Source organism: Typha latifolia, chromosome 8, assembly GCF_019914945.1.
Source record: "Typha latifolia isolate L0001 chromosome 8, TyphaL0001v2, whole genome shotgun sequence".
In the NCBI taxonomy this organism is placed as follows: Eukaryota; Viridiplantae; Streptophyta; class Magnoliopsida; order Poales; family Typhaceae; genus Typha; species Typha latifolia.
Window position 1 is genome coordinate 11,822,230 of NC_133093.1, and position 27,988 is coordinate 11,850,217.

Genomic DNA, 27,988 nt, shown 5'->3' on the forward strand with positions numbered 1-27,988 from the left:
ATATGTTTTATATATTGACTTCCCCATTATACCAAAGGTCCAATTTCTACCTTCCTATAAGAAACCACTTGAGGCCCAGTTAGGCCCATTGAGATTCCATCAGAAGTTTCCGCGAACTCTTCAATTGAACGAGTCCCTGTACAGCATTCTTCTCTCCAAATGATCTCATCAATGATCGACGTTGTCGATCAAGCAGCAACCCAAGATTAAACCAGTACTCATTCCACGTCTACTCTATCTACAAGGGTATGCAAATCATAGAACTCTTCTACTCTGCATTCTTCGAGCAGTTTTATAGCCATCAGATGACTGCTTTGCTTTTTCTTGACCTAATAAAGTGCTCTGTTGCTATCTATTGCACGATCTTATCACGTCTCTTTTAATAATAGAGTGCCGTAGTCTTCCCTTTCTCTCATGTGATTTGGGTTGGCCAAGGCCCTCCTTTACCGCTGGCATTCAGCAGGGGTTGGGGAGGGAAGGAAGGGGGGTTGTGCGCATACGGCAGAGCATCTAATGGAAAAAGTTTTGTCAAAAGTTAAAGCTCCAAACCGACCACATTATATTCCCCACAAGTGGTCCAAAAGAGAACTTCTTTCACCAAACAGACAAGGTGAAGTTGACGTAGGATATTAGCCCTCTCACCAGTCACCACCACACCAACCCTTTGATCTTGTCCTTCATTTGAGTCGTTTGTGGTCGATTAAGCTTAATTGACTTGATCGTGAAGTGACGTGAGATGCCTTGGATTAGTATAGGCTCGCAACAATAACATTTTAACAACTGGGGCACGTGGCTTAATCACACATCGTCCACTATGCTTCTAAATGGAAACAGCTTTGTCTTATGTATCGTCAGTTGCCTTCAAGCTCGGATTCCTCTCAAAAAGAAATTTAGGGTTATCATTATCTTTGCTCATCAGCTAATATCACATAACATATTATAATCGGAGGCAATCATACATTTGATCTTTTGATTTGAGGCCCTTTCTTATTCTCTGTATGCTTTATTGTGTGGCCGGATTGGGGAATTTTTTTTTTTTTTTTTTTTTTTTTTGCACACGTATCTAGCAGTCGAGGACTAGTGGCCTCCGCCGACACATCCAAGGGCAACTTTGATACTTTGCTTGCGAACCTATCATTGATCGCATCTATTAAAAGTATCTACATCCATTTGTTCCATCTCCCAATGCTTAATCACGGACTCTAAAATTTTTCTAGTTCCCCAATGCCTATAGCAGTGATACCATTATTTCTTGCATCTGACAAAGATATAAAGTAATTGTACGTCTTCCACTTCTTCATAGTTAGCTGTATTTTTCAATGGCTCAATTCCTTGCCAAAGTTGACTAAGGAATTCTTTTATTGATTTAGTGTCGTTATATGATTATCTACAGGGAACCAAGCACCATCTAGCAATGAAACAAAAGCTTAGATCCAGTCGGTCTTGTTGTAGTTCCATGAAACTTAGTGGTACTATGGACTACTGTACCTTTACACTTTCCTGCAAGATGTGCCCCATGAGATACATTTGACAAATATTTGATGGCTCTACAGTTGCTATGTCGCCCTATATCTAACCAACTTCCATTGTTTGGAGCCCACAACACAATCAGCCCTCCATTTCTGGATCAGTTATCTTGACTGGAATCCAAATAAGGTGGAATTCCCTGAATGAATGAATGAATGAATGTACCTTCTTCCAATGGTTGGTAGTGTGATAATGATCTCGCCTTGTGGATATAACATCCCCCCTCCCCCCCCCCAGCTAAACTCCTTCCTATTCTTTGCCTTCTTTTTTCTTCCTTTTTCCGGTTCAATTGTTGAATCTCTTGTAATGGTTGTGAATCGGAACAACCACGGACGTCACATGCACCCCACGTGATTGCGTCGTTATTGATTTGTTGGCTTAAAACGAAGGAACAAAGTTGTACTTCTTCGAGTATTCTCTTCAAGCTTGGGTAGAGAAAACTATAATGATCATTAAAGTGGTTCTTGCCTTCCTGGTCCCCTACTACAACCGATGGAAGGCCATTTAATACATTTTCCGTTTTATTGCCTTGTTACCTTTTTTTCTAAATATTTCTGCCACTTTTATTCCTTCTTCCGAATCTCTCTCTCTTTTTTATTTTACCTCTCACTCGAAGTGACTTTGGCTCATGCACTACATTCTTCTATTAATTTTTTTTCAAGTCGTATACAAATTGATACGTGAAAAGCGACTATTATTTTTGGGGAAACAGCGTGCTACGAGTTGAGATCTCATATATGGTGACATCTATTAATCGCGAAGGTTCGCTATGTTTGACATTGCTACGATATTTGGTTACTTCTATTGAAAGACCTTTTTTTTTTATCATTCCTTGATTATATATACTCGTAAATAGCTTGTGCCAACTCTCTTTGTACATTTCCTTGCCTTGGATAATGTCGAGCACTATGGAAAACTTTTGTGCGTGACCATTTCTAGCACATCTATTTAGACCGTGAGCATCCAAATTCTGAGAACTAGGAGAAACAATCCATATGATTTTTTAGCCAGGGTAAAAACTGTGGGTTACTAATTTATTTATTAATTGGTGCAGAATTTCTTCTCTATAATGCCACAACAAGTCAAGCCTGAAGGGAAATAGCTATATATAACTCCATTGATATTTTCTATGCCCCACTTAGCCTTCTTCGTGACAGAATATGGTATTAACTTATTCAACACTTCTGTTAAATAACACTGGTTAAGAGAAAGCAAGGTAAGTCTGATTACTTCTTCTTCTTTTTATTATTTTAGATCTGTAAGTATTTAATTGCAAGTGATTGACTCTTTTGACAATTGAAACTTGCTTCCCTTCCGTATTGCATCACAACAAATATCAAACATTATAGCAAAAAACTTAGTTATTAGCCGAGAAGATTGCTTTAATAGGATTAGTTGGTGATCATCATGTCCAACTCTCGCCAGTGCTGTGGTTGGGAAAGCCTAACCAAACAGTGATGCGGAGGGTAAGCAATCAACACCACTCGACATCATCTCACTGTCTATATGCAACTTAATTCCCTCAACAAAAATGCAACCAAACTAATATGTCAGATGCCAAAGCTAGGCATCGTTCACCAATGTCTACCATCCACATTGTCGCCTTGTAGCATAGCAAGCAAACCTTGGAGGATAAGATGTCATCAAGAAACCCATCTCCATCAACAACTGCACAATTTGGAGGACTGGTTGATGCTTCTTCACAGTGAAACACTAACCACCTCAAAGAAAAGGATTTGCATTGGCTTTACTTCTCCATGGACCGACAAGTAGCTACTACGGTGTGTTAGTTTGGATAGCAGATCATTCCCATCGACTGGAAGCAAATATGGAATAACGTACTCAGTAACGAATGCGATCTTTGTTCACAATGGAAGCCAACACCAGTAGATGCAAATGGTATCCAGAAAGGAGAGAGATTTGTGACCCATGTTATGCATAAATGTCCAAATTTTATTGACTAGTCTTTCAATTAGGCTAATGCAACAATCGTGGGTGGATATGTTTAACTATTTATATTAACATTATCTCGGTACCACCCAATTTAAGAAAGTTAGGAGAATATTTTTATTTGTGACTTAGCTTCACTTAGTTTAATGACTCAGTAGTATGCTGGCTTTGAGGAGCACTTTGGCGTCGCTGTTACTTAGAGAAATAGTTCGAATTAGCTTAAGAGCAATGGCTGGCAGGGCAAGACTTAAAGCTCAGACTAAATAGCTTTATATATTGACTAAAAATTTAGTAAAATCTAAATGCTTTTGTATTAAGAGATATTGATATTTTGTTCACTCTGTTAGGTTATTAAATGATTAAAAAAAAAACATTGTCTCGGTTTTCCTTGAATGCACCTTCCATCGTCAATATATTGAAAATGGCCCATTCTTTAAAATATGCATGGTTACTAGGATGAGGACGGATCAACAGCAGAGGAAAATTAAGTTAAATAATAGATATTTTGTTTATTTTGTATGTCGACAAATGTTAATTAATCGAATATATATATATATATATATATATATCAGAGCCCACCTAAAAACAACAGGAGAGAAATAGAGAGAGATAGAGATGATGGTCGTAGTACCAAACTTTTTTACTTAACCCGGGTAGGAGGAATCGGCAACTTCACAGAGGACACCTCCTTCGCCATTAGAATAGAGAAAGAAAAGTTCAAGGAAAGCAACAAAGCCTTGATCTTCTTGCCGTTTCAGATAATTCTGAGAAATGGGTAGTTGATCGTTCTTCGTTTCTCGACCGATGGAGGTCAGAATTTGATATCCGACATTTAGATATCGATCGGTTCAGATTGTTTATGAGCTTGTCTGATCGAGCCAAATGGAGGAGTTTACGACTCGGTGCGTGTAAACTTTTGGAAAGTTGATGCATGTTGCTTTTTGTTCTCTTTTTGGATTCTGAGAAGGTGCAGAAGGCAAAGAAAACTTGCATGTGTATAATTTATTCAGATTAAAGGCTTTTGGATGTAAAAAGCCTTCCTTTTATATCATCTCATCTGTGGTTGCCCTTGGAATCCATATGCTGGACCTGGAAGGCTGTTGGTAGAGGTGGTTTTGTCTCTTTCGATCAACTTTTTTACTTTGAAAATTTTGGTTTCGGCTGCCGAAAGGTTTTGCGGATTGTGGAAAAGGTGTTTGGAGTTGGGTCAGCTATCGTTTCCTCTCTAGAGAAAAGGAATAGCGCAGGCTTGGTTCCATCACTCGAGATTGGAAGGAAGAGGTCATGAAATTGGAAGTTTAGAGATCTTGCATTTCAGGTACTCCAATTGGATGTCTCCTTTGACTTCTCTTTTATAGCTAGAATCTTTTATAGTCCCTATTATGTGTACTTGCCGTGTTTTTCTATCTTCTTTCTGTGTAATTATTAGTGTTCGTGCAAAACCTGAGCACTTGAGAAATCCCAATGAGATTTTGTTTTTCTGTGAAAAAATTTCATGAAATTGCAAATAGAAGTTTGTATGGCAAGAACACAATAGTTGCTGAATTGGGCTTCTGCTTAATGATCTCACTAAGAAAAACTGCAATTTGGAAATCCAAGCTTCTATCCCTTCACTGGAGAATTGATACATATATTCTGGTTTGAACTATTAATTTGGTGACTTTGGGGCATCAGTATGCTAGCATCTGCATGCATGTCTTTTGTACTTATAGCATCTTTTTTATATCTACAAAATCTCACAAGTTGCCAGAAGTTCTATCAGAATTATGATTTTGATGATTTTGGAGTGCATATCATGCAATTCGATGTTCTTTTTTATTTATTTATGCAACTGCCTTTTCTCCCTCTCTTTTGGCTGATTTATTTGCATGGTTTCATTCAGATTTAAAGCTTCCTTTCTGGTTCTCCGCTTTCTGAAGTGACCATCTATCAGAAAAAGCAATAGCTAGACAGTCGTTCATCAATTATGGGCAAAAGAGTATACAGATGGTCTGCACGACCGAAGAAGGCCAATGTAGGCTGTATGTGGAGTCTGCTTCGCTTGCTAGATTTCCGTCGGAGCCCAAGGTTACTCTTAAGTCAGGAGCATGGAAGTGCTAAATATGCTGGTGAGTATTCTCAACACCAAAACAATTGGGTATTTTTGAGGTGTTTGTTCCCTAGTTACTTGAGCTTCATGAAATTACTGAATACTCCATGCTATTTTACAATATTAAATAAATTCCAATAATGTTGAACTTAGATCCGTAGATCCTCATGTAAATATCTCTCTTCAAATTTAACTAAGCTGGTCTACCTTGCTTGAATGAAGTTTTCAAGTATAATTAAAGTGGCGACACTTAGGAGGGCAAGACAGTATGTAACATATTGGTCTTTTTGCAGAGTTTATTCCTTCGAATACTGCAATTTTTATCTAATTGTTTGTACTTGCTTTAGACTCATTTTTCTAATGTTGGCCCCCTGCATCTTCTGCAGCCACTGGATGTTCCAGAGTCAGACTCAGCAATTTTGTGGAAATAAATGATAAAGATGAGGTAAGTTCTGTCGATGTGCTTATTATTCTGTCAAGACTACTGTATTTAGTTAATTTCCAGTCTATAAATGCAGTCTTGGTGAATGCTTTCATTGTCATGAAAAAACTGTGTTATGTGCTCTTTAAATTCTCCGCATTGCGGAACTTTTGAAAGCAATTCTTTCTAAAATAATTGATATTGTTTCCTTAATTTTTCAGAAAGCCAACGAAAGCAAAGTACGAAGGATTAATTTGGGTATGCCGAGTGTCAAAACACTTATCGAGGAAGAGATGGCTAGTGCTCAACCACTGAAGATTCCAAGTGAATCAAAGAAGATTCGAAGTGAATCGAAGAAGATTCCGGGTAATGAAGTTGAAAAATTATTATCTGATTTGGGACGTGACGTCCATCGAGAGAGAGGTTCCAAACAAACCAAAAAGAAATCAAAGACAATCTCAGAATTTTATGTCAATGACCTGACAACTCCTGGAAGCTTCGATGATGATGGTTATAAGAACACGAGTCCAACTGAAGAAGCTGACCTGGACTTTGTCTTGGCAGCATTTTTGGTAGAAATCTACAGATTCCACAATGAATGCCAGCATGTCGATTGTAAGAATAAGATGGAATTGTGTCCTTCTTTGAAATTCCTGATACATATGAAGCTAAATGATATGAACCATTCCGATTCCAATCATGGTCAGGAGAACTCTAATTTTCAAAAAGCAATGGTTGATGTAGCTGAAGCATATAAAGGCCACGAGTTTGATGATGAGGAACATCTGAATGGCAGCAAGGCAGCTCAATCCAAAGAATTCATGAATGCATTGGAGATACTGAGCTCAAACAAGGAGTTATTTCTGAAGCTTCTGCAAAATCCAAACTCACATATATTAAAGAATATTCAAAATATTCACAACATTCAGGGAATCTCCAAGTCAGAATCAGGTAGATTTATGGAAGGAAATAAATTGGTGGATGGTGTTGGTAGTTCAGAAAAATGTCAGGAGTTCTCCAGTAGGAATATATTCACTAAACAGCGTAGATATAACTTTTTCTGGAACAGAGACAAACCAAAGGAAAGACGGCCATCAGGAAAAAGTGATAGTTCTAAGTCTATTAGCAGAATAGTTGTTCTAAAGCCAAGTTCTGCACGAATGCAAAATCCTGTATTCAGAACTAATCTAAGTTCCTTATCAAAATCACATAATAGGTTGCAAGTTCAGGAAGATAGTGAGAGAGTTGCTTCCCATTTTTCTCTGAAAGAAATCAAAAGAAGGTTGAGACATGTCATTGGTGAGCCTAGAAAGGAGCAACATTTGATCTCCACGAAAGGTCCTGCCCATAGAGTTCCAAATGGGTTCAAAGATTCAGCTACTGCATATAAACAGCTTTCCACAGAGAGTTCGGTAACAAGTCTGGCAAGTAGAACTTCCTCAGATAGTGAAGATGATTCTGAGCCACCTGGCTTTCACAACAATTTTCTTTTTGAGGATATCTTTGACAACAACAAGAAGCCAAATGATTGCAAACATGACATCAAGAATGATATCTCTTCCTCTGGGACTGGATCTTTCTTTTACAAGGAGGCAAAGAGGCATCTCATTGAGATTCTAAATACTGGAAACCGAAGTGATGATTTTCCAACTGAACATATCTCAAAATCTTTGGCAAGATTACTTTCACTGCCAGAATACAACATATTATCACCTAAAACTAGTCCTGGAAAAGAGGAGCTCGAGTTCTCACCTGATGAGTCAATTTCGTCTTCTTTAGAGAAGGCTGAAGATGAAGGTGCTACCAGAATTTTAAGTCCATCGAGGCAAGACATGGAGAGTACTAAATGTGACTTTAGCATTGGTGTCGATGAACAAGTAGTTGAGTTGAAGCCCGAAATTATTGATGCTGAAGTTAAGGATGGGGTTTACTATGAAGAAGGAATGAACCTTGAAGGTGATTTCACCATATGTTCCATAAGAATATATTTGGTAAATTTTTCCTCTCGTTGTTGTTAAAGGAATTCATGAAATTTTTGCAGGAGCTACAGAAATTATAGATATGGGAGGTATCATGTGCACTGAAAGCTGTAGCCATTTGGATGCATGCTCTGTATCTGTTGGGAGTGAATTCTGTGTTTTAGGTGAAGGGATAAGAGAATGTCCAGGCCTGGTAACTTATATCTGCCATGAAATTGCTATTATAACTCCGTTTATCATGATTTTTATTGCTAAAAACTGTAACCTTGCTCTGTGTCACAGGATATGTTGGAGGAACTGGAACCGATGAACAGGTTGGTACCAATCTTTCCAAGCTCTTCTGAGATCATTCTTGAAAGCCTAGAGGAGCAAAGTCCAGCAACTGTTATTGAACCAATTACTTCATCAGCATTGATCTTTCCTAGATCACCTGAAAGCACCTATGAAAATCCAGAGGAACCAAGTCCAGTATCTGTTCTTGAACAATATTTCAATGAGGATATCATCAGCTCTGATTGCAAAACTACCAAGCATGGTACCGATGCAATTTATGCTAATTGCAGTAATTACTTAAATTTTTTTCTTGCAATATTAGTTAGATATGTTCATTTGAAAAACCTTTATTTTTTTTGTCATTTGCAGCTGAGTTGCCCATACAAAATTGCCAAACTCACTACAAAGGACATGACAATTCTTCAGTGCCTCTAAGCTTCCAAAATGCTGCGACAAATCTAAGAAGTCTTTTAAAGGACAAGAATGCCAGGTTTGAATTTGTAAAATCTGTGTTGGAGGACTCAGGCTTACTCACAGATGAGAATCTGGATAGATGGTATCCTGCCCTATGCAATGAAGTAGGAAAGTCGTATTGTGAATCAGATGATTCAAATCTTCTCTTTGATTGCATTTGTGAAGTTCTCGCAGAGATCCAGGAGAGATATTTCATATTCAACCCTTGGGCATCTTATGCTAAACGCAATGTCCGTCCACTTCCAGTAGGAGGAAATTTCGTCATGGAAGTAATGAGAGGTGTTGAATGGCATCTCCAAAATCAGTTTCCAAGCACATTAGAACAGATAATGAGAAAAGATTTGGACGGTGGGACCTGGATGGATCTTCAACCTGAAAATGAAAGCATTATTATTGAAATATGGGATAGCACCCTTGATGATTTAATAGAAGAAACCGTGTTCGATTTGTGGCTACCATGAACGACACATTCAAAGCTAATTGGTAACTAAAAGTTCCCTTTTAATTGTAAATTAATCATCAGGACAAACACAAAAGGATGGAACGGCATAGGCTCTCCCTACACAGTGAAGTATGGGTGTGGATTTGGTAGCATCGTTTAAGATTGCTATTCTATTGCTTATCTTCTTGGGATGTATCGGTTACCGGTATGATGCCCAAATACTGAAAAGCTGCAGTTCATTTTAATTTAGGTTGGTTATCTTTTATCTTCTTGATCATGCCAAAAATTTGCAAAACAGAAGAGTGTCTGTAGGGTATGCTTCCATAGAGGATGTGTGGAATTGGTAGGATCTTTTAAGGTCCTGGGCATTCTTTCTCTTTTTCTTTTTCTTTTTCTTCTGATTGTATCAGTTGTGATGCTCAGGATAACTAGTATAGCAGTTTTTAACTGATCCCAGTGTATCTGTTTTCTTATTCTTTTGGTTTTCTCTCTCTTTAATAATGTGAAAGAGCTTGACTAGCTATATACTGGCTCTTTTCTTTTCTTTTCATTCACTGATCAGGATGATCTGCACTCTAAAATAAGAATGTCCTACAGTTGCTCCTTTCCATAAATTATTACCATTTATTATTTGTGTTTCTACCATAACTCCTGTCCAGTATTCTCCAAAAAAAAAATGTGCCTGATACATTAGAACATTCCCTATTGTATAAAATTTCCCAATGTAATAAAAGAAAAATATCCAAAGATGATAACAATGAAAGAATATCTTGAACTTGCTCAATATCGTCTAAACAAGTTAACTTCTTTCTTTGAATTGTTATCATTTAATTTTTCATCTAAAGCCACCCAAAAAAAAAAACTTGCTTCCAGGAATCATTTATTGGCCTTCTCTCTCTCTCTCTCTCTCTCTCTCTCTCTCTCTCTCTCTCTCTCTCTCTCTCTCTATATATATATATATATATATAAAACGTTACAAGTTACTAATCGAACAACTGGTTTTCACAGTTGGCATCAAAGAATGGTAACAATGAACCAAATTCTCCGGTGCTGAAATCAATGAAGAGGATTGCGATATTGCGTAGACTAAGATCAAGTAATAATTAATGCGGTTGTAAGCCCAACCGGCCAAACAAAGGCCCAAGGCTTTGAATTAAAATCATAGAGGTTTTATCTTTTAATTGACAAATAAGGAATCATGATCATTTTTGAAAGCTTTGTTGAAAGAAAATAGTGGATCTTTTCTTCTAGCTTCTCGCTTTGAGTATGTCTACAGCCTTGCATGGTTTGGAATATAAGATCGTGGCATATATGCGATAACAATATAAATAAAGCTATACTAATAAGCGAATCATTTTTTCGAGAATAATTTTACTTAGACTCTTTAAACTATTATTATTTTTATTACCCACATACATTTTTTAAACTAAGAAAAAAATAATTATATGAACTTTTAAACTTAAAAATAACACATATTAAAAAAAAACTAAGTAGAACTACCACTTTTTTCTCCATTAAAAATGTCAGTTGAATTAGATACTGTCATATTAAGTGCCACAATAACATGATATACTAAATAATTATATTATTCTATGGAAATATCATCTAGCATATTAGAAAGGGCCCTTGACAAAAGCTGTGTGTCCATTTCAGTGGAACTTTTGGCTTCATTAATCAACCCAGCTCCTATGCTTTCTATCCTGATGTGTGCTTCTGACACCATTGGATTATGTGGACGTATTAAGCTCCCATGAGCAGCATTGTCTTACAATATGTCACCTTTTGATGCCGTTAGTATTAATTAGGAATATCCAAGGATTATCTTGGATGCCGAGTTATTTATTAGATATGTATTAATTTTTTACTTTTTTTTATTTTAATCCATATTGAATAGTTTATGTGGATATGGATATAAGTTGAACAATAGTATCTAAAATAAATATATGCATATTCTCATGGATTTAATATATTATAAATATGATAATATACAAAATTATTTTTGTATTTTTATGGGAATATATAATCTACCCTTTATATATATTTCAATGATATCATAATTTTTTGTATATGTATCAGAAATCAATTCATATCTAATATACCGTAATTAAGTTTACTTTTGTATTTTATACTAAAATATGTACAAGTATAATTTTACCACTATTTGATCCGTATCTAATCTATTTTTACCATTATTAATAATATTTATAAATTAATTAAAATTTCGTAGATTTATTAGGCATCTTGGAGCATAGTTAATGACTCATATTCATGCAAGATAACCGTTAAAACAGTTAATATAATCTAACTAATAGTAATAATATTTTGTCGAATAAGTTTAACTGAGCATCGCTATTTATTTTCTGAACCGATGCAGAAGTAACGACAATTGATGTATTAACGACAGTAATATAGATCTCATATTAAATATATATTTATTGTCATGTCAGATATCAGTGTGTCGTGAGAGACCGACAAATCAGTGTGTCGTGAGAGACAGACAAAATTAACAGATTATCATCCTTCATTAACTTTACTCATGACCATGGAGATCACCTATATTCACAGGCAGCTAATAATGCCCTCATAATTTTATGTTTTGTTTTGGAGATAATTCAACTTGTGCAATAGTTGGTCGTACCCAAAGCAACAACCCTATCAAACTATTATTACACCTAATTACCATCAAACCTAAAGATAACAACAACCACATCCTTTAAATCCATTTACAAGACCTTTAGGGAAAATTATAATGGAGATCACTACTTTTCTTTGTTTTTTTTTAATTTTTTTTTTGCTTCTCTCTATGTATAAATCCTTTTTATCTATGTGGTAAGGAACTCCAACAACTCATATGCTCGCACCCGCACACATCAACCCACTCAATAAATATTTATATAAAACTATATATCTCGATCGTCATCATCAGCAGCAAAGCTTAAAAGAGTCAAACGCTTTGCCTTCGTCTCTCTCTCTCTCTCTAAAGGTGCCATCTTTGGCTCTCTCTCTCTCTCTCCTGTTGTTTTTTATTATTTCCCCTTTTCTAGGGTTCGGGATCCTGGGACTTGCGAAACCCTAGCTTTGGTTTGGGATTGCTCGAGCTTGGCCTCGGGTGAGGACGGATTGGAACCCTACTAGCTGTTGCCGAATCTTGCGAGGTTCTTTCTCCTCCCCGTCCGGCTTTTTTTTGGCCTTTTTTGGGTTTTTTTTAGTGGAGTATAAGGGCTTAAACCCTCTGTCGGAAGCTGATGCTGGGGGTTCTCTAGGGGAAGATTTGGGATCTGGGTTCGTGAAATCTTGGTTCTTGGATGTTTGATTTGGTGGAATTGGAGCGAAAGTTGATTCTTGATGCATGAGTAGGGTTTTCTTTTTTCCTCGGTCTCTGATTCTTGCTTTTCTTGGAAGGAGTTGCCTTCCTTTTTTTGTTCTCATCTTCTTGGAACTGTGCTATGAGATGATCAGTTCACTTATGTCGTTTTTTTTCTCTCGTGATCTTAGTTTGATAGCTTGCTGTTATGATCTATTTATCAAATTTCACCACTAAAATCCTTTCTTTCTTGAAAAGATGATGTTTTTACGATGAAATGACTGACGTGTGTTACTTCTTGATTGTTTGTTACCGATCTGTTGTTGTAATGCAAAAAGTTCGTACTTTTCACATATTTTCCGTGTCAAAAAGATAATTTTGGTAGCGGCAGCAGTTATAGTTCTTGAGCATCATTTGCATGTCCGATGTGGTTTTAGTCGCTTGCTGAGCTGGTTAATCGTTGGGTTTGAAGGGACTGTTTGGAACAAAGATCCAGCGTGCAGCAATTGTTGGTTGCTAAGGTGCAAACAATGTTAAAGGCAGAGCATGACTTCCAAACAGTTCAAGTAAGTTCATGAGCTTTGCTACTTCTGGAAACCACTCCAACGTGCCACATTGGGATCACTCTTGCTGCGATAAGGTAGATAGCTAGCTGAGGAGTCTGAATGATGTGTACTTTTTAGCTGTTTCTGTAATTATGTGGAACTGAGCTCAATATAATCAATTGTTTGTACCTTCAAGTCCTTATCAGGTGATTCATAAACTTGCATGACATTCTTTGCTTAGGTCAGTACGGATGTTGGTAGCAGCATGCTAGTAATTGTTGGGAGAAATGCAAAGATATTCTGCTACCAGCTGTGCTGCTGGAGTTAGTAATAGTGCAGTTAGCGGGGCATCTACGAGGGAAAATGTTAGAACAGAATCATCATTTGCAACATCAAATTTTCCTCTAAATCCAAGGTGATTGCTTTTAAGTTTAAATTCCTTAATTTGTTTCATCTTTGACTTCTTTTGATTAGCCACACAGTTACCTGCATTGTCAATCTTACTTCTAATGTCTACAATTTTTAGGCTAGAATAAGTTATTTCAACTTTGTAACTAACATGCCACTAATGCTGATTTCTGAGATAAAGTATTTTATCTCCGGTATACGTTGTTCAGCATACTGTTCTAACGTTCATTTGTGAAGCTGTTTATTCATACGACAGTTATATCAGTACTTACTTGCAAGATCAATTGTATGCTTAACCTTTTCTTTTGGTAAGCTAATCAATTTATGGTGTCCATTTTTTAATACTTTTTATGTTGTACTGTGCTTGCATGCTTTGCACCGAATGAACTGTATTTTTTTTCTAAATCTTATGGAATTTTAATTATGATAATTCATGTGCCAATTGTGGGGAACTTAAATAATATAATGATAATCTTGACAAATAATGGGAATCCTATGTATGCCCAGTATAAGTTTGTATATAATAGTTCAGCTAGCAAAATCTTCTGAGTGGCATAGGTTACTGTCCTAATTTAAGGTTACTTACACTTAATTGTAGATGGTTTTTTTAGTTCTGTTCTTATTGCTGAAGAGACTGCTTCAGAACTCCACAAGTTCACTTTCAATTTACTTGCAAGACTGGGAATAGCCTGTTATAATTTGTTGTTTTCTTGGAACTCTTCACTGGAAAATTGAGAAGGCAGGGAATATTTTTTATGACCTTGTGGGCTTTGCTACTATTCTATGTTTTTATATTATATTCTCATGTGTTGCCAAGGACTATGCCATTGGTTATGGATTCATCAAGAGTGTCACTTGAGATGAATCCCAGTATTATGGGACCCTTTCCTGATGAATGGTGGGTAGCAATCTTATAAATCCCCTGCAGGGCAGGAAAAGAATATTAACAAACAGAGCAAAATGTTACACAAATTATTCTTGAAGACAGGCCAACTTGCCCATGTAGTTGCAGTGAACATGTCGGCAAACCCTTGGAATGTTTAATATTTTGATTCTAAGATCCTAATGCTGCTTATATACCATCTCTTATTTGCTCACATGTTAAACACATCTGGAGATAAAATGAAATGGAGTAAATAAATTTGCAGTAATTTTTTGTTGCCCTAGAAAGTTATCCTATGTAGTTTGGTCACATTGTGACATATATGCACCTTTGTCCTAGCTTCCTGCTCTGTGAAATTCGCTCATCTGATTTATTTCTTTAATGGTGTCTTTGTGTATGGTTCCTAAATTGTCTTCGGGTCTAGACAATTCTTGAACATACTTGGAAGGAGTGCAAATGGTTTGGTGTCGTTTCTTTTGACAATGATGGCGTTCCATCTTATATTAGTTAGTTTTTGAATTGAAGCAATATTTTTTGTTTACTTGACTGAATATGCTTTGAGTTACTCCAAATTTTGTTTGTTTACTCTTTTCTTTTTTCCATTGCTCATACTATCATATTTTCAGGCGACAATCACAGGTAGCTCCTTACAAGCTAAAGTGCGACAAAGAACCTCTTAATGGCAGGTAAATGGTAAATTGTGTATAGAAAGAGCTACATTAAATTGCATATCTTCGAGAATGCAAATTGTGAATATCATTAATGATTTTCTTTTTCCATTTTTTTAGTAATTAAAAAGTCTCTTCTTTTCTGTACTCGTAGAAACATTACAGTTTTTCACGTTCTCGCCTCTATATGCTGCATTATCTGCAAAATTTTTGATCCACCATACTTCTGCTACTTGTGTTTGCTGCTCCATATGAATCTAAGAGTTATTTTCACAAAGAGTTAATTTATGGACACCATAAATATGCTGCTGTGTTAAAATTCTCTTTCTTCCTTCTGCAGGCTTGGCCCGCCTGACTTCTATCCTCAAACACCAACCTGTCCTGAGGAGACTCTGACAAGAGAGTATCTACAATCGGGATATAAAGAGACTGTAGAAGGAATTGAGGTGTGTTTCCTATTACCTCTTTATCTTTTTTGTGCCAAGCATTGTATTTTTATTCTCTTATCTACCTGTCATTGAAAATTTTCTAAAATGCTCCAAAAGATCATTTTTTCCCGAACTCCTTATACTCTAGTTCTCCTTTTCATCTCTACATAAACATATAACTCTGAGATCTGATGTATTCTCCAAAACTGCCTTGTTAACCTGAAGTAGCTGTCACTCTGTCAGTCACAGTATTAGACAGCTAACTTCTTTTTGGTCCTTTATGGGTTTGCTCACCTTAATAACTGCACATTGATTCCGTATGATTTGCATTAAATACGGTTAGATAAACAACATTTTCACTTCATATTTTTCATATGTTCATGGAAGTTTGGAGACAAGAATTGATGAATGCCAAATTAATTAGTTCAATTGGCGACACTAACCGAAGAGAATATTTAATCTTCTTCTACATGTTTTAAATGATTTTATCTTTTCTTTCTTGTACTGTTGTGATACAGTTATTTCTGATGATTATATCTTGAATTGTGGTGAAGATTTTTTTAATTTTACATTCTTTTTTTAAGGACTCCTGCTTTGTGTGATATACAGCGCTGCTAACATTTGTGTTCACACGTTGATTTTGACTTTATACCTGTAAATCATCCCTTTCAACCTAGTGAAATGGGTATCTAATTTGACCATTATGTATTATTGTCAATACTTACCGACTTTGTTTTCTTCAATTTCTTTAGCTCATGGAATTATTTGCATCATCATTTCTACCTAACAGTTCTTTGTTTTTGTTTTGTTTCTGACAGGAAGCCAGAGAGATTGTGTTAAGCCAGTTTGGATATTTCATAAAATCAGAAGTTACCTTAAAATGCAAGGAGGTAATTATCTTGCAATTAATATTTTTTGCCTGTTCTTATTATTCTAACAGGATAATGTGTTTCTTCTGCAACTATTTTTTTCATTATATTGTGTTCCTCATCTGAATTTCTTTCTTCTACCATAGTTTTTGTTCAGTTAAAGAAGGATCAATAACTTTCCTTTCTGTCTTGTATATGATTAGTTGGAGTTATATAATAAAATCCAAATATGTCTACTACTCAGAGACAGAATTTTGCTCACTATAGTACTCTTTCCAATGAAATTTTCTTAGCTTGATTAATTAAGTGGCCCATCTTTGACATAACTGTTATATCAAACATTGGGTTTCAACTAATATTTCGTTACATTATGCTGTTAAGGCCATAAGAAAACGCTTCAGGGCTATTAATGAATCACGGGCGCAGAAGAGGAAGGTAATTGATTTCTTGTTCGTTCTTTATTCGTATGCATTTTGCTTTAATGTAAATAATTTCTGTTGTGTTATGCATCATTTCAATAATGTTGTAAACTCATCATGAGCTGGATAATGCAACAGGCTGGTCAGGTGTATGGAGTGCCGCTTTCTGGTCAGTTGTTGATAAAACCTGGTGTATTTCCTGAGCAAAGGCCATGCAGTGAAGATTTTCGTAGAAAATGGATTGAGGTTATGATTACAAATGCTCTACTTACATTAATTTAGTGCTCTTGTGAATATCTTTCTCCTTCACCTTTTGGATTATACCAATCAACATCATGTATTACTATTTTTTTATATTCTGAATGAAGCCTAATTGTCCTTCCCTTTATCAGTTTGATCATGTGACTTCTAAACTTGTAGTCTGAAATCGCGAATTTTTCCACTCTTTGGCTGATAAGTTACGGAACGTCCTCTTCCATAGTTAGATTGATTGCAGGAAGCAATTCACGCAATTGAGGAAAAATATTCACCAAATATTCTCCCGTAGTCAGAAAATTACGAAACCAAGGGTAGTCGATCCGTAACTTTCTGATCTACGTTTTTTGTATTTATGCCCTTCGCAAATTTGAACTGCAACTATGACGAAAATACGCTAGAGTGGGGGTGATGGTGGTGGTGACGAGTGGAGAGGATGATAGGGTTATGGATGGTAATGAAGATGAGGGTGGATGGTTGATGTAGTTTAAGGGATAAGGATGAAGGGGGAGAAGTGGTCGAGATCCCAAGGAGGAGGGAGGACTCGATAGACGAAGGAGATTAGAATATAAATGAGACTTTGCCAACGGTAGAGGTGGCTGGTTGGTGAAGAGGGAGGAGGAAGATTATGGTAGAGAGACTAGAGAGAGGATAGAGGAAGATAAAAATCAATATTTATTCATCATAATAATTTTGGCTGCTATTCACACCTTTTAAGAGGCTAACCAACAAGCCAAAATAACAATTATTAACTCTAATACTAATAGACTCTTGCCGATCATGTTCGAATGGGGTCGACCGCATTCGAACGCACAAAATATGTTCTTTGTGGATGCGAACTGATGCAGGTGTTCGCATGCGGGCGTTCGAACACACCCGACTTTGTTTGAATGCACATTTTGTGTTCTTTATTTTTGCGAATTGATACATGTGTTCGAACACACCTCCTTCTGCGTTTGAACGTGACCTACAGAAAGTTTATTTTTTTGAAAATAAACAACTAATGCAATAAGAAAGCAAGGTGTATCATTGGCTTTCATTGTCCATCATACCATATGATATTCTACCATGTGTTGAAAATGCTCGCTTTTTGTATCAAATTTTCTTTTAAAAGTGTGTACTTCAAAACCTTTTTTTTTCCTCCTAATTTTAGTTGGCATCAATGGCTGAATTACCAATATCTTTACTATGTGCTGTTATTTTGTTTTTTTTCTTCTTGTTTTGCTTTTTACCACAAATTTTGTTACAAGCTTACTCTGAACATTGCTACAATCATTATTTACTTGGCAGGCTTTGTCACAGCAACATAAGGGCTTACGCTCATTGTCTGAACAAGTTCCTCATGGTTACAGAAGAAAATCACTTTTTGATGTTCTCACTCGTTACAATGTTCCACTGTTAAGAGCCACATGGTTTATAAAAGTTACTTATCTTAATCAGGTATGCAATTGCTTTAATGTGCCTATAAAGTAGTAGTCAATCTTATATCAGTTTGCTGCAAATTCATATGCTATACCACTGGAGTCAACTGTTGCAGGTTCGGCCAGCTTCCATTAGTGTTTCATCTGGTGCTCCAGATAAAGCACAATTTGCTCGTACAGAACAGTGGACTAAGGATGTTATTGAGTACTTACAGCAGCTTTTAGATGAGTCTTTCTTGAAAGATGGTTATATTGCACCTTCATCCAGTAGAGATCAATCATCACCAAGTCTTGTCACTGGACCTGCACATTCGAAGCACAGAACTGAATCTTCTCCGGCTATTGCAGATACTGAGGAGCCTTCCTTTCACTTCAAATGGTGGTATATGTTGCGTCTTTTACGATGGCATTTTGCAGAGGGGTTGCTTCTTCCATCTCTTGTCATTGAATGGGTCCTAAATCAACTTCAGGTAATAGATTTTCCTGCTTGGATAAAAAGGAAGCATTATTTGGTACTTTGGTAACTTAATTAATTTCTGTTAGATCCTAGTGAGGAATTAATGCTTGTTTCTACCATGAATTCAGGAGAAGGATTCAGCTGAGTCATTAGAACTGCTTTTGCCTATTGTTCTAGGTGTAATAGAGAGCATTGTCCTTTCACAGACATACACAAGAATGTTTGTGGAAATAACTGTTCGACACCTCAGTGATGTTTCTTCTAGCAGTTTGAGCTTAATAGATAGTGCAAGAAAAACATCTGTTTCTTATACTCTGGCTGAGATGTTACGCTACATGATACTTGCTGTGCCCGATACCTTTGTTTCCTTGGACTGTTTTCCTTTACCATCTCATGTGGCCCCTGATACATATACTTCAATGAAGCTACCTGAGGCTGTAGAAACTGTTCACTTTGAGACAGGGGATGCATACTTTCGGTACTTGTCCTGTGGTTATGCAGTTACCTCCATTCAAAGACGTGCTTCTAATCTTGCGAAAGTTGTAAACCCTAGCCTCCATGGTCGAGGTGCAGCTAAAGTTGTGCAAGCTTTGGATAAAGCTCTAGTAATCGGTGACGTGACATTAGCATACAACTCGCTGTTTGAAGATTTATCTGATTCTGCTGTTGAAGAAAGGTGGATTGCAGAAGTCAGTCCTAGTTTACGGTCTTCTTTAATATGGATTGGAACTGTTGAGTTGTCCCTAATTTGCTCTATATTTTTCCTTTGTGAATGGGCGACTTGTGATTTTCGGGATTGCCGTCCTAGCCTGCCTCAGAATTTTAAACTTACGGGCAAAAAAGATTTTTCTCGATTATATGCTGCAGCGCTGATATTGAAGAAAAAAATGGAAGAGATGCACAGCTCTTTAGGTTCTAACCATAGCAATCCAATGGTAATCAGTAACAGTTGGAAAAGTGCCTCTCTTAATGATAATTCAGTAGGTACATCAATGGTGGATAATGCTTCTTCTCTTAGGAACAATATAAAGAACTTGGAGGAGAAAAGGAATAAAAAAGATATCTTCCAAAGCCCTGGTCCTATGCATGACGTTATTGTCTGTTGGTTAGATCAGCATGAGACAAGTAATATTGGAGGTTTCAAGCGTGTTGAGGTTCTAATTTTGGAACTTATTCGAAGTGGCATCTTTTATCCTCAAGCCTATGTAAGACAGCTAATTGTAAGTGGACTTATGGACAGGAATGATACTGCATTTGATCTGGAAAGGAAAAGAAGGCATCACAGAATTCTGAAGCAGCTTCCAGGATCGTGTTTACTTGATGTTCTGGAGGAAGCTAGAATAGCTGAATCCCAGCTATTGCATGAGATTATTGCAGTATATTCTAGTGAGCGCCGGCTTGTGCTTCATGAACTTTTGAGGGGTCAACCCAATCATACAAATAAGAAAAGTAACAGTTATCCTAATTTTTCTATCCAGAAGAAAAATAATCATAAAGCTGCTGTTAGAGATGTTAAACGTGGCAGGTTGAAGGAAGTTGCTGAAATTAAGGTTATGATTTCTTCTTTATTGCATCTTCCATATCCTTACTCCATGTCGATTGAGACACAACATGATGAATCCAAGGGGAGCTTCAAGAGGCCAATAAGCTCATTAGATATAAAAGTTGATTTTGCTGAAGTTAAATCTGGCTGTGAGGAGTGTAGGAGAGCAAAGAGGCAAAAGTTAGATGAACGAAGCTCTTCTGTTCAAGGAACTCCATCGAATCAGTCAGATGATGAAGATACTTGGTGGGTGAAGAAGGGGCCGAAGTTCCAAGAATCCTTTAAGGTTGAACCACCGCAGAAGTCAACTAAGCAAGCCTCAAGAGGGAGGCAAAAGGTTGTTCGTAAAACACAAAGTTTAGCACAGTTGGCAGCTGCTAGGATTGAAAGTAGTCAGGGGGCATCAACTAGTCATGTATGTGATAATAAAGTGAGCTGTCCCCACCATAAGTCTGTTACTGAAAGTGAGACTCCTAAAGAATTTGATCGGACAAGAACCATAAATCTGGTTGATATTGGAAAAACGTTAAAGAGGCTCAGGTTGCTTGAAAAAAGATCAATTTCAATTTGGTTGTTGAAATTAATAAGGCAGCTTGTTGAAGGAAATGAGAAGGCACTTTCCAAAGCTACCAGTGCAAGTGTGTTTTCTGTTCCACCTGATGATAGGAATGCCATAAGATGGAGGCTAGGTGAAGATGAACTTTTGTCCATTCTATATATTTTGGATCTCTGCTGTGATTTGGTCTCTGCAGTAAGGTTCCTCATGTGGTTGTTACTAAAGATACTTGGTGGAATCAGCAGTCCTCAAGTTGGAAGAAATATTTTGCTGCCAAAGAATAGGGAAAACCAAATTTGCCAGGTTGGCGAAGCATTTATTTTGTCATCACTTCAGCGGTATGTTGGATTTTATTATGTTTGTTTGCTTTAATATATCCAATAAGTACTTTACTTATTAAACATTTGCTTTTATGTGGAGGTTTGATCTCCTCTTTCTTTGCTTGCCTGTTATGATTCTTTTAAAAAGAATAAAGGAACTTATTTCTTGTGCCTGTGAGGTGGTGGTGATGATTTTTACCCTTCTGCAGAAAAAGGAGAATGGCGTGTGGATGGGAGCTACACGTCATCCATTGTTTTTTCTAAACATCTATTAAATTTATGTGTGAATCTATATGATAATTAGGTGGCGACATTTATATGTTTGGGGTCTTACTTAAGGATAGTTTGACACTGTATATTTTCGTTAGCGAGTTCTCTTCAGCTGAGTGAAACAAATACTCATGCTGAGATTGGATACTTTTAACATAACACTTGAGTGACATAAACCACATTACTTGTGATCTCTAGAGTGAGTTTTGTTTTAAGCAACATGTTGACTGTGTATTTCTTTTGTGATACTAAGAAAATAGTTAAATATTTACACAATATTATTTGTGTATATTGCATGTCACATCTCTAAAATATGGGCTACATCTTAATGATGCTTATTTGCTTTAATCTATATCTATTATTTACACTGTTTCAGGTATGAGAATGTGCTTGTAGCAACAGACCTTTTGCCTGAAGTTCTGAATGCTGCAATGTACAAAAATGTTGGTATGATTATGTCAAATGCAAGGTCTCCTGGTTCAGCAGCTTTTTCTTATACTCAAAGTTTGTTGAAGAAGTACGGAAATGTGGCTAGTGTGGCAAGGTGGGAAAAGAATTTTAGAGCTACATGTGATCAGAGGATTCTTGCTGAAATTGATTCTGCTCGCTCAGTTGACAGTGATACAGTATTTCTTTCTGGTATCTCCACAGCAGGAGACATTGATGAGCACATCCGTCAGAAACTGAGCAGTGGAAGAATGTCAAGAACTAGCCCAAGCATGAAGGAGATTGTACAGCGACATGTTGAAGAAGCTTTACAGTACTTTTGTGGGAAAGAAAGAAAAATTTTCACGGCCACTACTGCTAAGAGCCCTTCCTTGGAAAAATGGGAAGATAGTTACCAAATAGCTCATGATATTGTTTTGGGCCTAGTGGACTGTATCAGGCAGAGTGGTGCTGCAACTCCAGATGGAGATCCCTCTGTAGTGGCATCTGCTGTTTCTGCAATTATTGGTAGTGTTGGTCCTGCTATAGCAAAATTCCCTGAATTAACTTGTGGTAACTACCAAAGTGGCCCTCCTGCAGTCAATTCATTAAACTGTGTGCGGCATATCTTGAGCATTCACATTCTCTCTCTTTGTTTACTTAAAGAGGCTCTTGGGGAACGTTTTAGTCGTATATTTGAGGTAGCTTTGGCTGTTGAAGCCTCTTCAGTTGTATCAGTGGCTTTTGCTCCTGCAAAGGTGCATCGCAGTCAATTTCAAATGTCTCCTGAAACTCATGATATATATGGAAATCATTCAAATGAGCTCATAAACAACTCTGCAAAAGTAATTTCTGGAAGGGTTTCAAAAGCTGCAGCGGCTGTATCTGCTCTTGTTGTGGGGGCTACTGTTCATGGACTCGTCAGTCTAGAAAGGATGATTGCAGTCTTCAAGTTACAGGAGAGCTTGGATATTCCCCAATTCATCAAGAGTGGCAGATCCATTTCTAATGGTTTGCCACGTTCTGTTGGCACTTTCAAGCTGGACAATTGTATTGAAGTGTATGTGCATTGGTTTAGGATCCTAATTGGTAATTGCAGGACAGTGTTTGATGGACTAGTTGCAGAGATACTTGGTGAGTCATATGTCCTTGCTCTTTCAAGGATGCAGAGCATGCTTCCACTAAGTTTGATTTTCCCTTCTGCTTACTCAATTTTTGCAATGGTTATATGGAGACCGTATATTCTTAACAGCAATATTGCAAGCCGTGAAGACATCCAGCTATATCAGCATCTTTCAGTGGCTATAGCTGATGCCATTAAACATCAACCTTTTCGAGATTTATTTTTCCGAAATGTACATGCCTTCTATGATCTTCTAGCTACTGACACAGGTGATTCTGACTTTGCTGCGATGCTTGAGCTGCATAGTCCAGATAAACGTTTGAAAAAAATGGCATTCATACCTCTTCGTGCAAGACTGTTTCTAAATGCTTTGGTTGATTGCAAAATGCCAGCGTTTACAGTTATGCAGGACGATGGGTCATGGGTTTCAGAATCTGGTGAACCAAGAGCAAGTATTGAAAATGAAGCAAAGCTTTTGGAGCGAATTCTTCAAATTTTAGATACCCTTCAACCTGCAAAGTTCCATTGGCAGTGGGTTGAGTTGAGGCTCCTTCTGAATGAGCAAGTTCTTATGGAAAAGATAGAAAACCCTAACATGTCATTTGTGGAAGCAATTCGATCTCTATCACCTAATGCTGAAAACTTTGCACTTTCTGAGAGTGAAAAAAGATTCACTGAAATCATTTTGTCACGAATACTTGTTAGACCTGATGGTGCACCTCTTTACTCAGAAGTTCTTCATCTTCTTGGAAAGTTGCTTCAGGAGTCGTTGGTGATCGACATTAAATGGTTTTTAGGTGGACAAGATGTCCTTCTTGGGCGCAAATCCATCAGGCAGCAGCTTGTACATGTTGCACAGCGGAAAGGCCTTCCGACGAAGGCCCAGTTTTGGAGACCATGGGGCTGGCCTAGTTTTGTAGGCGATGCTGTAGCTAATAAAGGTGACAAGAGGAAGTTGGAAGCCACTTCTGTTGAGGAAGGAGAAGTTGTGGATGAAGGCTTTGATCTTAAGAAGTCTAGCAAAATTATCTCTCAAAATATGGATTCAGAAGGATTTAATTCAGCCAGTCATCATTTAACTGAGAAAGCTCTTACAGAACTAATATTGCCATGTATTGATAAGAGCTCTAGTGATTTGCGTAACCTATTTGCCACTGAGTTGATCAAGCAGATGGGGGCTATTGAACAACATATTAATGCAATAAGTCGGAATGGTACAAAACAAACTGGTATTGTTTCTTCTGGAATGGAAGCTTCTTCTAACAAACCTAGTGGTCGTAAAGGAATGCGTGGTGGAAGTCCTATATTAAGCAGGCGACCTACAGGAGTTACTGATTCCAGCCCTCCTTCTCCAGCAGCACTCAGAGCATCCCTTTGGTTGCGCTTGCAATTTCTTACTAGGTTGCTTCCTGTCATTTTTGCAGATAGGTAATTCACCATATATATGTAATTTTTCCAAGTTTTTTTATATTTCACTTTAATTACTTTTTGTCCATCAGTTGTTAAAAAAATAAAAACAACGAAGCTAACCTTCTCTGATGGCTCAAATTATAAATGAGATCAATGTTTTATTTTTATCTATGAGGTTTATTAAATTATAACAATGAGCCAGATAAACTATTCTTTTAGACTTTTAGTCTTTAGGTATTTTCATCTGTTCTTGCATCTGATTGCTAAATGAGTTTCAATGTTGTGAAGTGCAAGGTGGTAGATAGTATTTAACAGTGAATACTTAGTCCAAGTATTTTCGGTAGGATTTGGTTTCTTATTGGTTGTCATATTTCATGAATGTTGACCTCACCTTTCTGTAGTTTATTGTCATCATTATTTCTTGCTTTGCACATTACAGGGAACCATCAGCACGGAACATGAGGCAAATGCTCGCTTGTACCGTACTTCGTCTACTTGGAACACGAGTTGTATATGAGGATGCAGACCTATCTCTTCCTCCTCTCTATGCTGGTTCATTAAAACGTGAGGCGGACTCTATTCCAGAAGCTTCCATTGATTCATCTTTTGATCATCCTTGTGAGAGCCTCTTTGACAGGCTTTTGTCCATCCTCCATGCATTGCTCAGCAACTGCAAACCAAGTTGGCTGAAGACCAAGTCTGCCTCCAAGTCGACCGTTAAATCTCCTCGAGATTTTCCTGCGTTTGATCGTGAGGCAGCAGAGAGCATGCAGGTTAGTTCACGTTTATAATTTTTTAAAGATCTGGTGCAAAAGAACATAGAGAATATACCAAGTACAAAAAAAATGAAAATCTGGAGATGTTCCTGATATGAAATTGTTGATTGATGCATGAGACCATCCTAGCACAATTGATCTTTTGTTAGATCTGTTTATTTTGTTTAATTTTTTAGCTTTGCTGCTCTTTTTGAAATTGTTGTGTATTTTTAAGCATCTGATGATTAAACTATTTATTCTATCCTTATCGGCATTAAACTAGAATAAATCATTGGGGCAATGCTTTTCCTTTAGCTGTTAACTTACTATGGATCTGGCAGATAAATCTGTCCATCACCACCTCAAATAACTTACCTATGTTCATCCAGAGGAACTACTTGGTGTTTTGGTCATGTTGACTTTGTTTTTGTTGGTGATCACTTCGGTTTTGGATCTTCTATAGTCTACCTCTTTTGAGAGGTATTGGGCTGAGGCCGCAGCTGCCTACAAGTACAAATTACTAATTTAGCAAATAATGGAATTTGCTTAGACATAAATTAGTTGCAATTTTGCTGCTCTCTTGCGGGTTTACTATTTAACTCTTATGGATTGCCACGAGTCGATACATATCACGCTAGTGATATTTCGACATCGATATGGGTTGAGTATCTTGATGCTCCCTTGACGCACGTCATTAGGAACTGAGCATATCTTCAAAGTTTAAACAAATCAAATTTGGTATTTTTTTCATCTCTTTTGATATCTTTTTGTATTACGGTGCTTGATTTATATAGATTTTAATTTAATTTTAAAATTCAAAGATTTTTTATTAATTTTTCCAAAGTTATCTGCCTCAACTTGGAAGATCCACGAAAGTTTGAAAAAAATGATGAGATTATAATCTAATTGCATATGCTACAGTAATATGTAGTGTTGAGGGACTTTATAATAAACCCTAAAATCCTATTTTAACTTTTAAGGCCCTAGAAAGGTTTAAGGATTATATTTAGTGTGTTAATGACATGCCAGCTCGTTTGGCACATGCAAGTGATACATACTTTGTCGACCAAAGTCTGCCGCTCCCACGACTTTTGGTATGATAATCCTTTTTAAACTATGCAAAATTTGAATTCTACACGTTTCTTTTTTACATGATTTTTAAATTTAGTTTTCATTTAAGTTTCACCTAAACTGCATAAGCAATATTCTAGTCTTCTATTGTACTAGTGATTATTTTGCTGCTTAGATACTTGGTAACTGATGAACCAAGTATTTCATATCCTCATCCCTTTGCCCTCATAGTATATACTCGTATAATGTTTGTATGCTGTTTTCTTTGATCATTGACCTCTCACCTTAGAAGTGCATTTTGATAACTTACACTTTTCTGGCATCAATTTATGTTTCACTTTCAGTTTCTTTTGGTACTGACATTATGCACTAATTTTCTTCAGTCTGACTTGGATCGCATGGATTTGCCAGCATCAGTTAGGCGGCGTATTCAAGCCACCATGCCATTTCTTCCACCATCTCTTCCCTTTACTATACCGTGCCACCCTCCTATACCATCATTGCCAGCACTTTCATCGCTTCAGCCTAGTACATCTGTCCCAGCTCTGCAGCATAAAAATGTTCCTAACAGCCGGCTTCCTATTAACATTTCAGGCAGAAGCAAGACATTACCTTCCCAGGAACTGTACATGGAAATTGACCCATGGACCTTGCTGGAAGATGGTACAAGTTCTACTTCTGCCTCTAGTGGTAGCAGCAACATGGGTGGTGTTAGTGCAGATCATTCCAATTTTAGAGCTTGCAGCTGGCTCAAGGGGGCTATTAGGGTGAGGAGAACAGACCTTACTTATATTGGAGCTCTGGATGATGATAGCTGACTCTTGTTGTACAGTTAAAAATTTTGGCAACGGAAGCAGGCAGGCTTATGCCAGTTCCTTCTGCATAGATGACTCAGGATTTTACATCTCTTGCATCCATAGATGAATCTCCTTGTGGGACTCATCAAGGGGGTTTTGTATCAGGAGGCGCTGGCCACGATGACCTAGGACCAGCTGGCTTGTGCTAGGCCAGGTAAACTGACAACTCAGCAACCCCCATTTTGTAGCCATGCCCTTGCTGAGGCTGTTGTATATAAAAGAAACATTTATTCATTCCTCTATTGAGATGGGTTAAGTGCGAGGGATGTTCTGTAGCTTTTTTAGGTTCTAATCTTTTTGCGAGGCAATGTTGAAAAGAAATAACTGCTATGCCTCTGATGGAGACATGCTGTATCAGCAAGAAAACAAGAACAATGTTTTAGAGGAACATGAATTAGGGAAATTGTAATTCTTAAATGTATTCTAGGTTGATGCTAATTGTTGCTGTCAAACAGGTAGCCTATGAAGTACACTCAAACTACAAGTGAGGTGTCTGTAATTTCAGATTCTTCGGCTCTCTGATTATTCCTGAATTTTCTATATTTGATTACTCTAGCATTTTGAATTTCATGACCTCTAGTTATATCTTGTTTCCTCACCATAAAAACATTTTTGGCATTTTTTTTACAGGAGGAAGAAAGCATGGAAATAATTTTTAGCTGTTGCAAGCAGATACATGTTGCAGCTTTGTTTGTTTCTTACTCCTGCCTGTATTTTGAAATTTTCTTTTACAGAACATGCTGTATATATATCATCTTTAACCATAAACCAATGTATTGTAGCTTAATACTAACAGTATGAGACAAGTAGCCAATGAGATACTCCTCTGATTTATGTTGAATGTG

At 37.1% G+C, this 27,988-nt stretch overlaps 2 protein-coding genes across 7 annotated transcripts; both read left to right on the forward strand.

The window, feature by feature from the left end:
- The first annotated feature begins 4,057 nt into the window (after positions 1-4,057).
- On the forward strand, positions 4,058-9,678 carry LOC140793523 (uncharacterized). Its single transcript, XM_073145038.1, has 7 exons — positions 4,058-4,795; positions 5,360-5,585; positions 5,953-6,011; positions 6,209-7,943; positions 8,029-8,159; positions 8,249-8,501; positions 8,609-9,678. The coding sequence occupies exons 2-7, from the start codon at positions 5,444-5,446 to the stop codon at positions 9,172-9,174; spliced, it is 2,886 nt and encodes a 961-aa protein (XP_073001139.1). The 5' UTR covers positions 4,058-4,795; positions 5,360-5,443; the 3' UTR covers positions 9,175-9,678.
- A 2,407-nt stretch (positions 9,679-12,085) lies between these two features.
- LOC140793469 (mediator of RNA polymerase II transcription subunit 12) lies at positions 12,086-27,984 on the forward strand. Of its 6 annotated transcripts, none has more exons than XM_073144963.1 (15): positions 12,086-12,138; positions 12,200-12,310; positions 12,932-13,099; positions 13,246-13,419; positions 14,922-14,981; positions 15,304-15,409; positions 16,210-16,281; positions 16,642-16,695; positions 16,818-16,925; positions 18,225-18,374; positions 18,472-18,825; positions 18,941-21,249; positions 21,878-24,478; positions 24,900-25,233; positions 26,670-27,713. In XM_073144963.1, exons 4-15 carry the CDS (start codon positions 13,292-13,294, stop codon positions 27,102-27,104), a joined length of 6,711 nt encoding a protein of 2,236 aa, XP_073001064.1. In that variant the 5' UTR covers positions 12,086-12,138; positions 12,200-12,310; positions 12,932-13,099; positions 13,246-13,291; the 3' UTR covers positions 27,105-27,713. The 6 variants fall into 6 exon arrangements, 4 of the variants coding, with proteins under 4 accessions (XP_073001064.1, XP_073001063.1, XP_073001066.1 ...); XR_012109971.1 differs by adding an exon at positions 27,774-27,984 and having other exon boundaries at positions 12,097-12,310; positions 26,670-27,632; XR_012109972.1 differs by adding an exon at positions 27,774-27,984 and having other exon boundaries at positions 12,097-12,310; positions 26,670-27,297.
- The last annotated feature ends 4 nt before the right edge of the window (positions 27,985-27,988 follow it).

Bases quoted from the DNA above. Each gene is read 5' to 3' on its own strand.
- LOC140793523 (XM_073145038.1), top strand. From the start codon at position 5,444: ATGGGCAAAAGAGTATACAGATGGTCTGCACGACCGAAGAAGGCCAAT. The intron at 5,586-5,952 runs GTGAGTATTCTC...CATCTTCTGCAG, and splicing joins TGGAAGTGCTAAATATGCTG to CCACTGGATGTTCCAGAGTC. The intron at 7,944-8,028 runs GTGATTTCACCA...AAATTTTTGCAG, and splicing joins AGAAGGAATGAACCTTGAAG to GAGCTACAGAAATTATAGAT.
- LOC140793469 (XM_073144963.1), top strand. From the start codon at position 13,292: ATGCAAAGATATTCTGCTACCAGCTGTGCTGCTGGAGTTAGTAATAGT. The intron at 18,826-18,940 runs GTAATAGATTTT...CCATGAATTCAG, and splicing joins GGGTCCTAAATCAACTTCAG to GAGAAGGATTCAGCTGAGTC. The intron at 21,250-21,877 runs GTATGTTGGATT...ACACTGTTTCAG, and splicing joins ATTTTGTCATCACTTCAGCG to GTATGAGAATGTGCTTGTAG.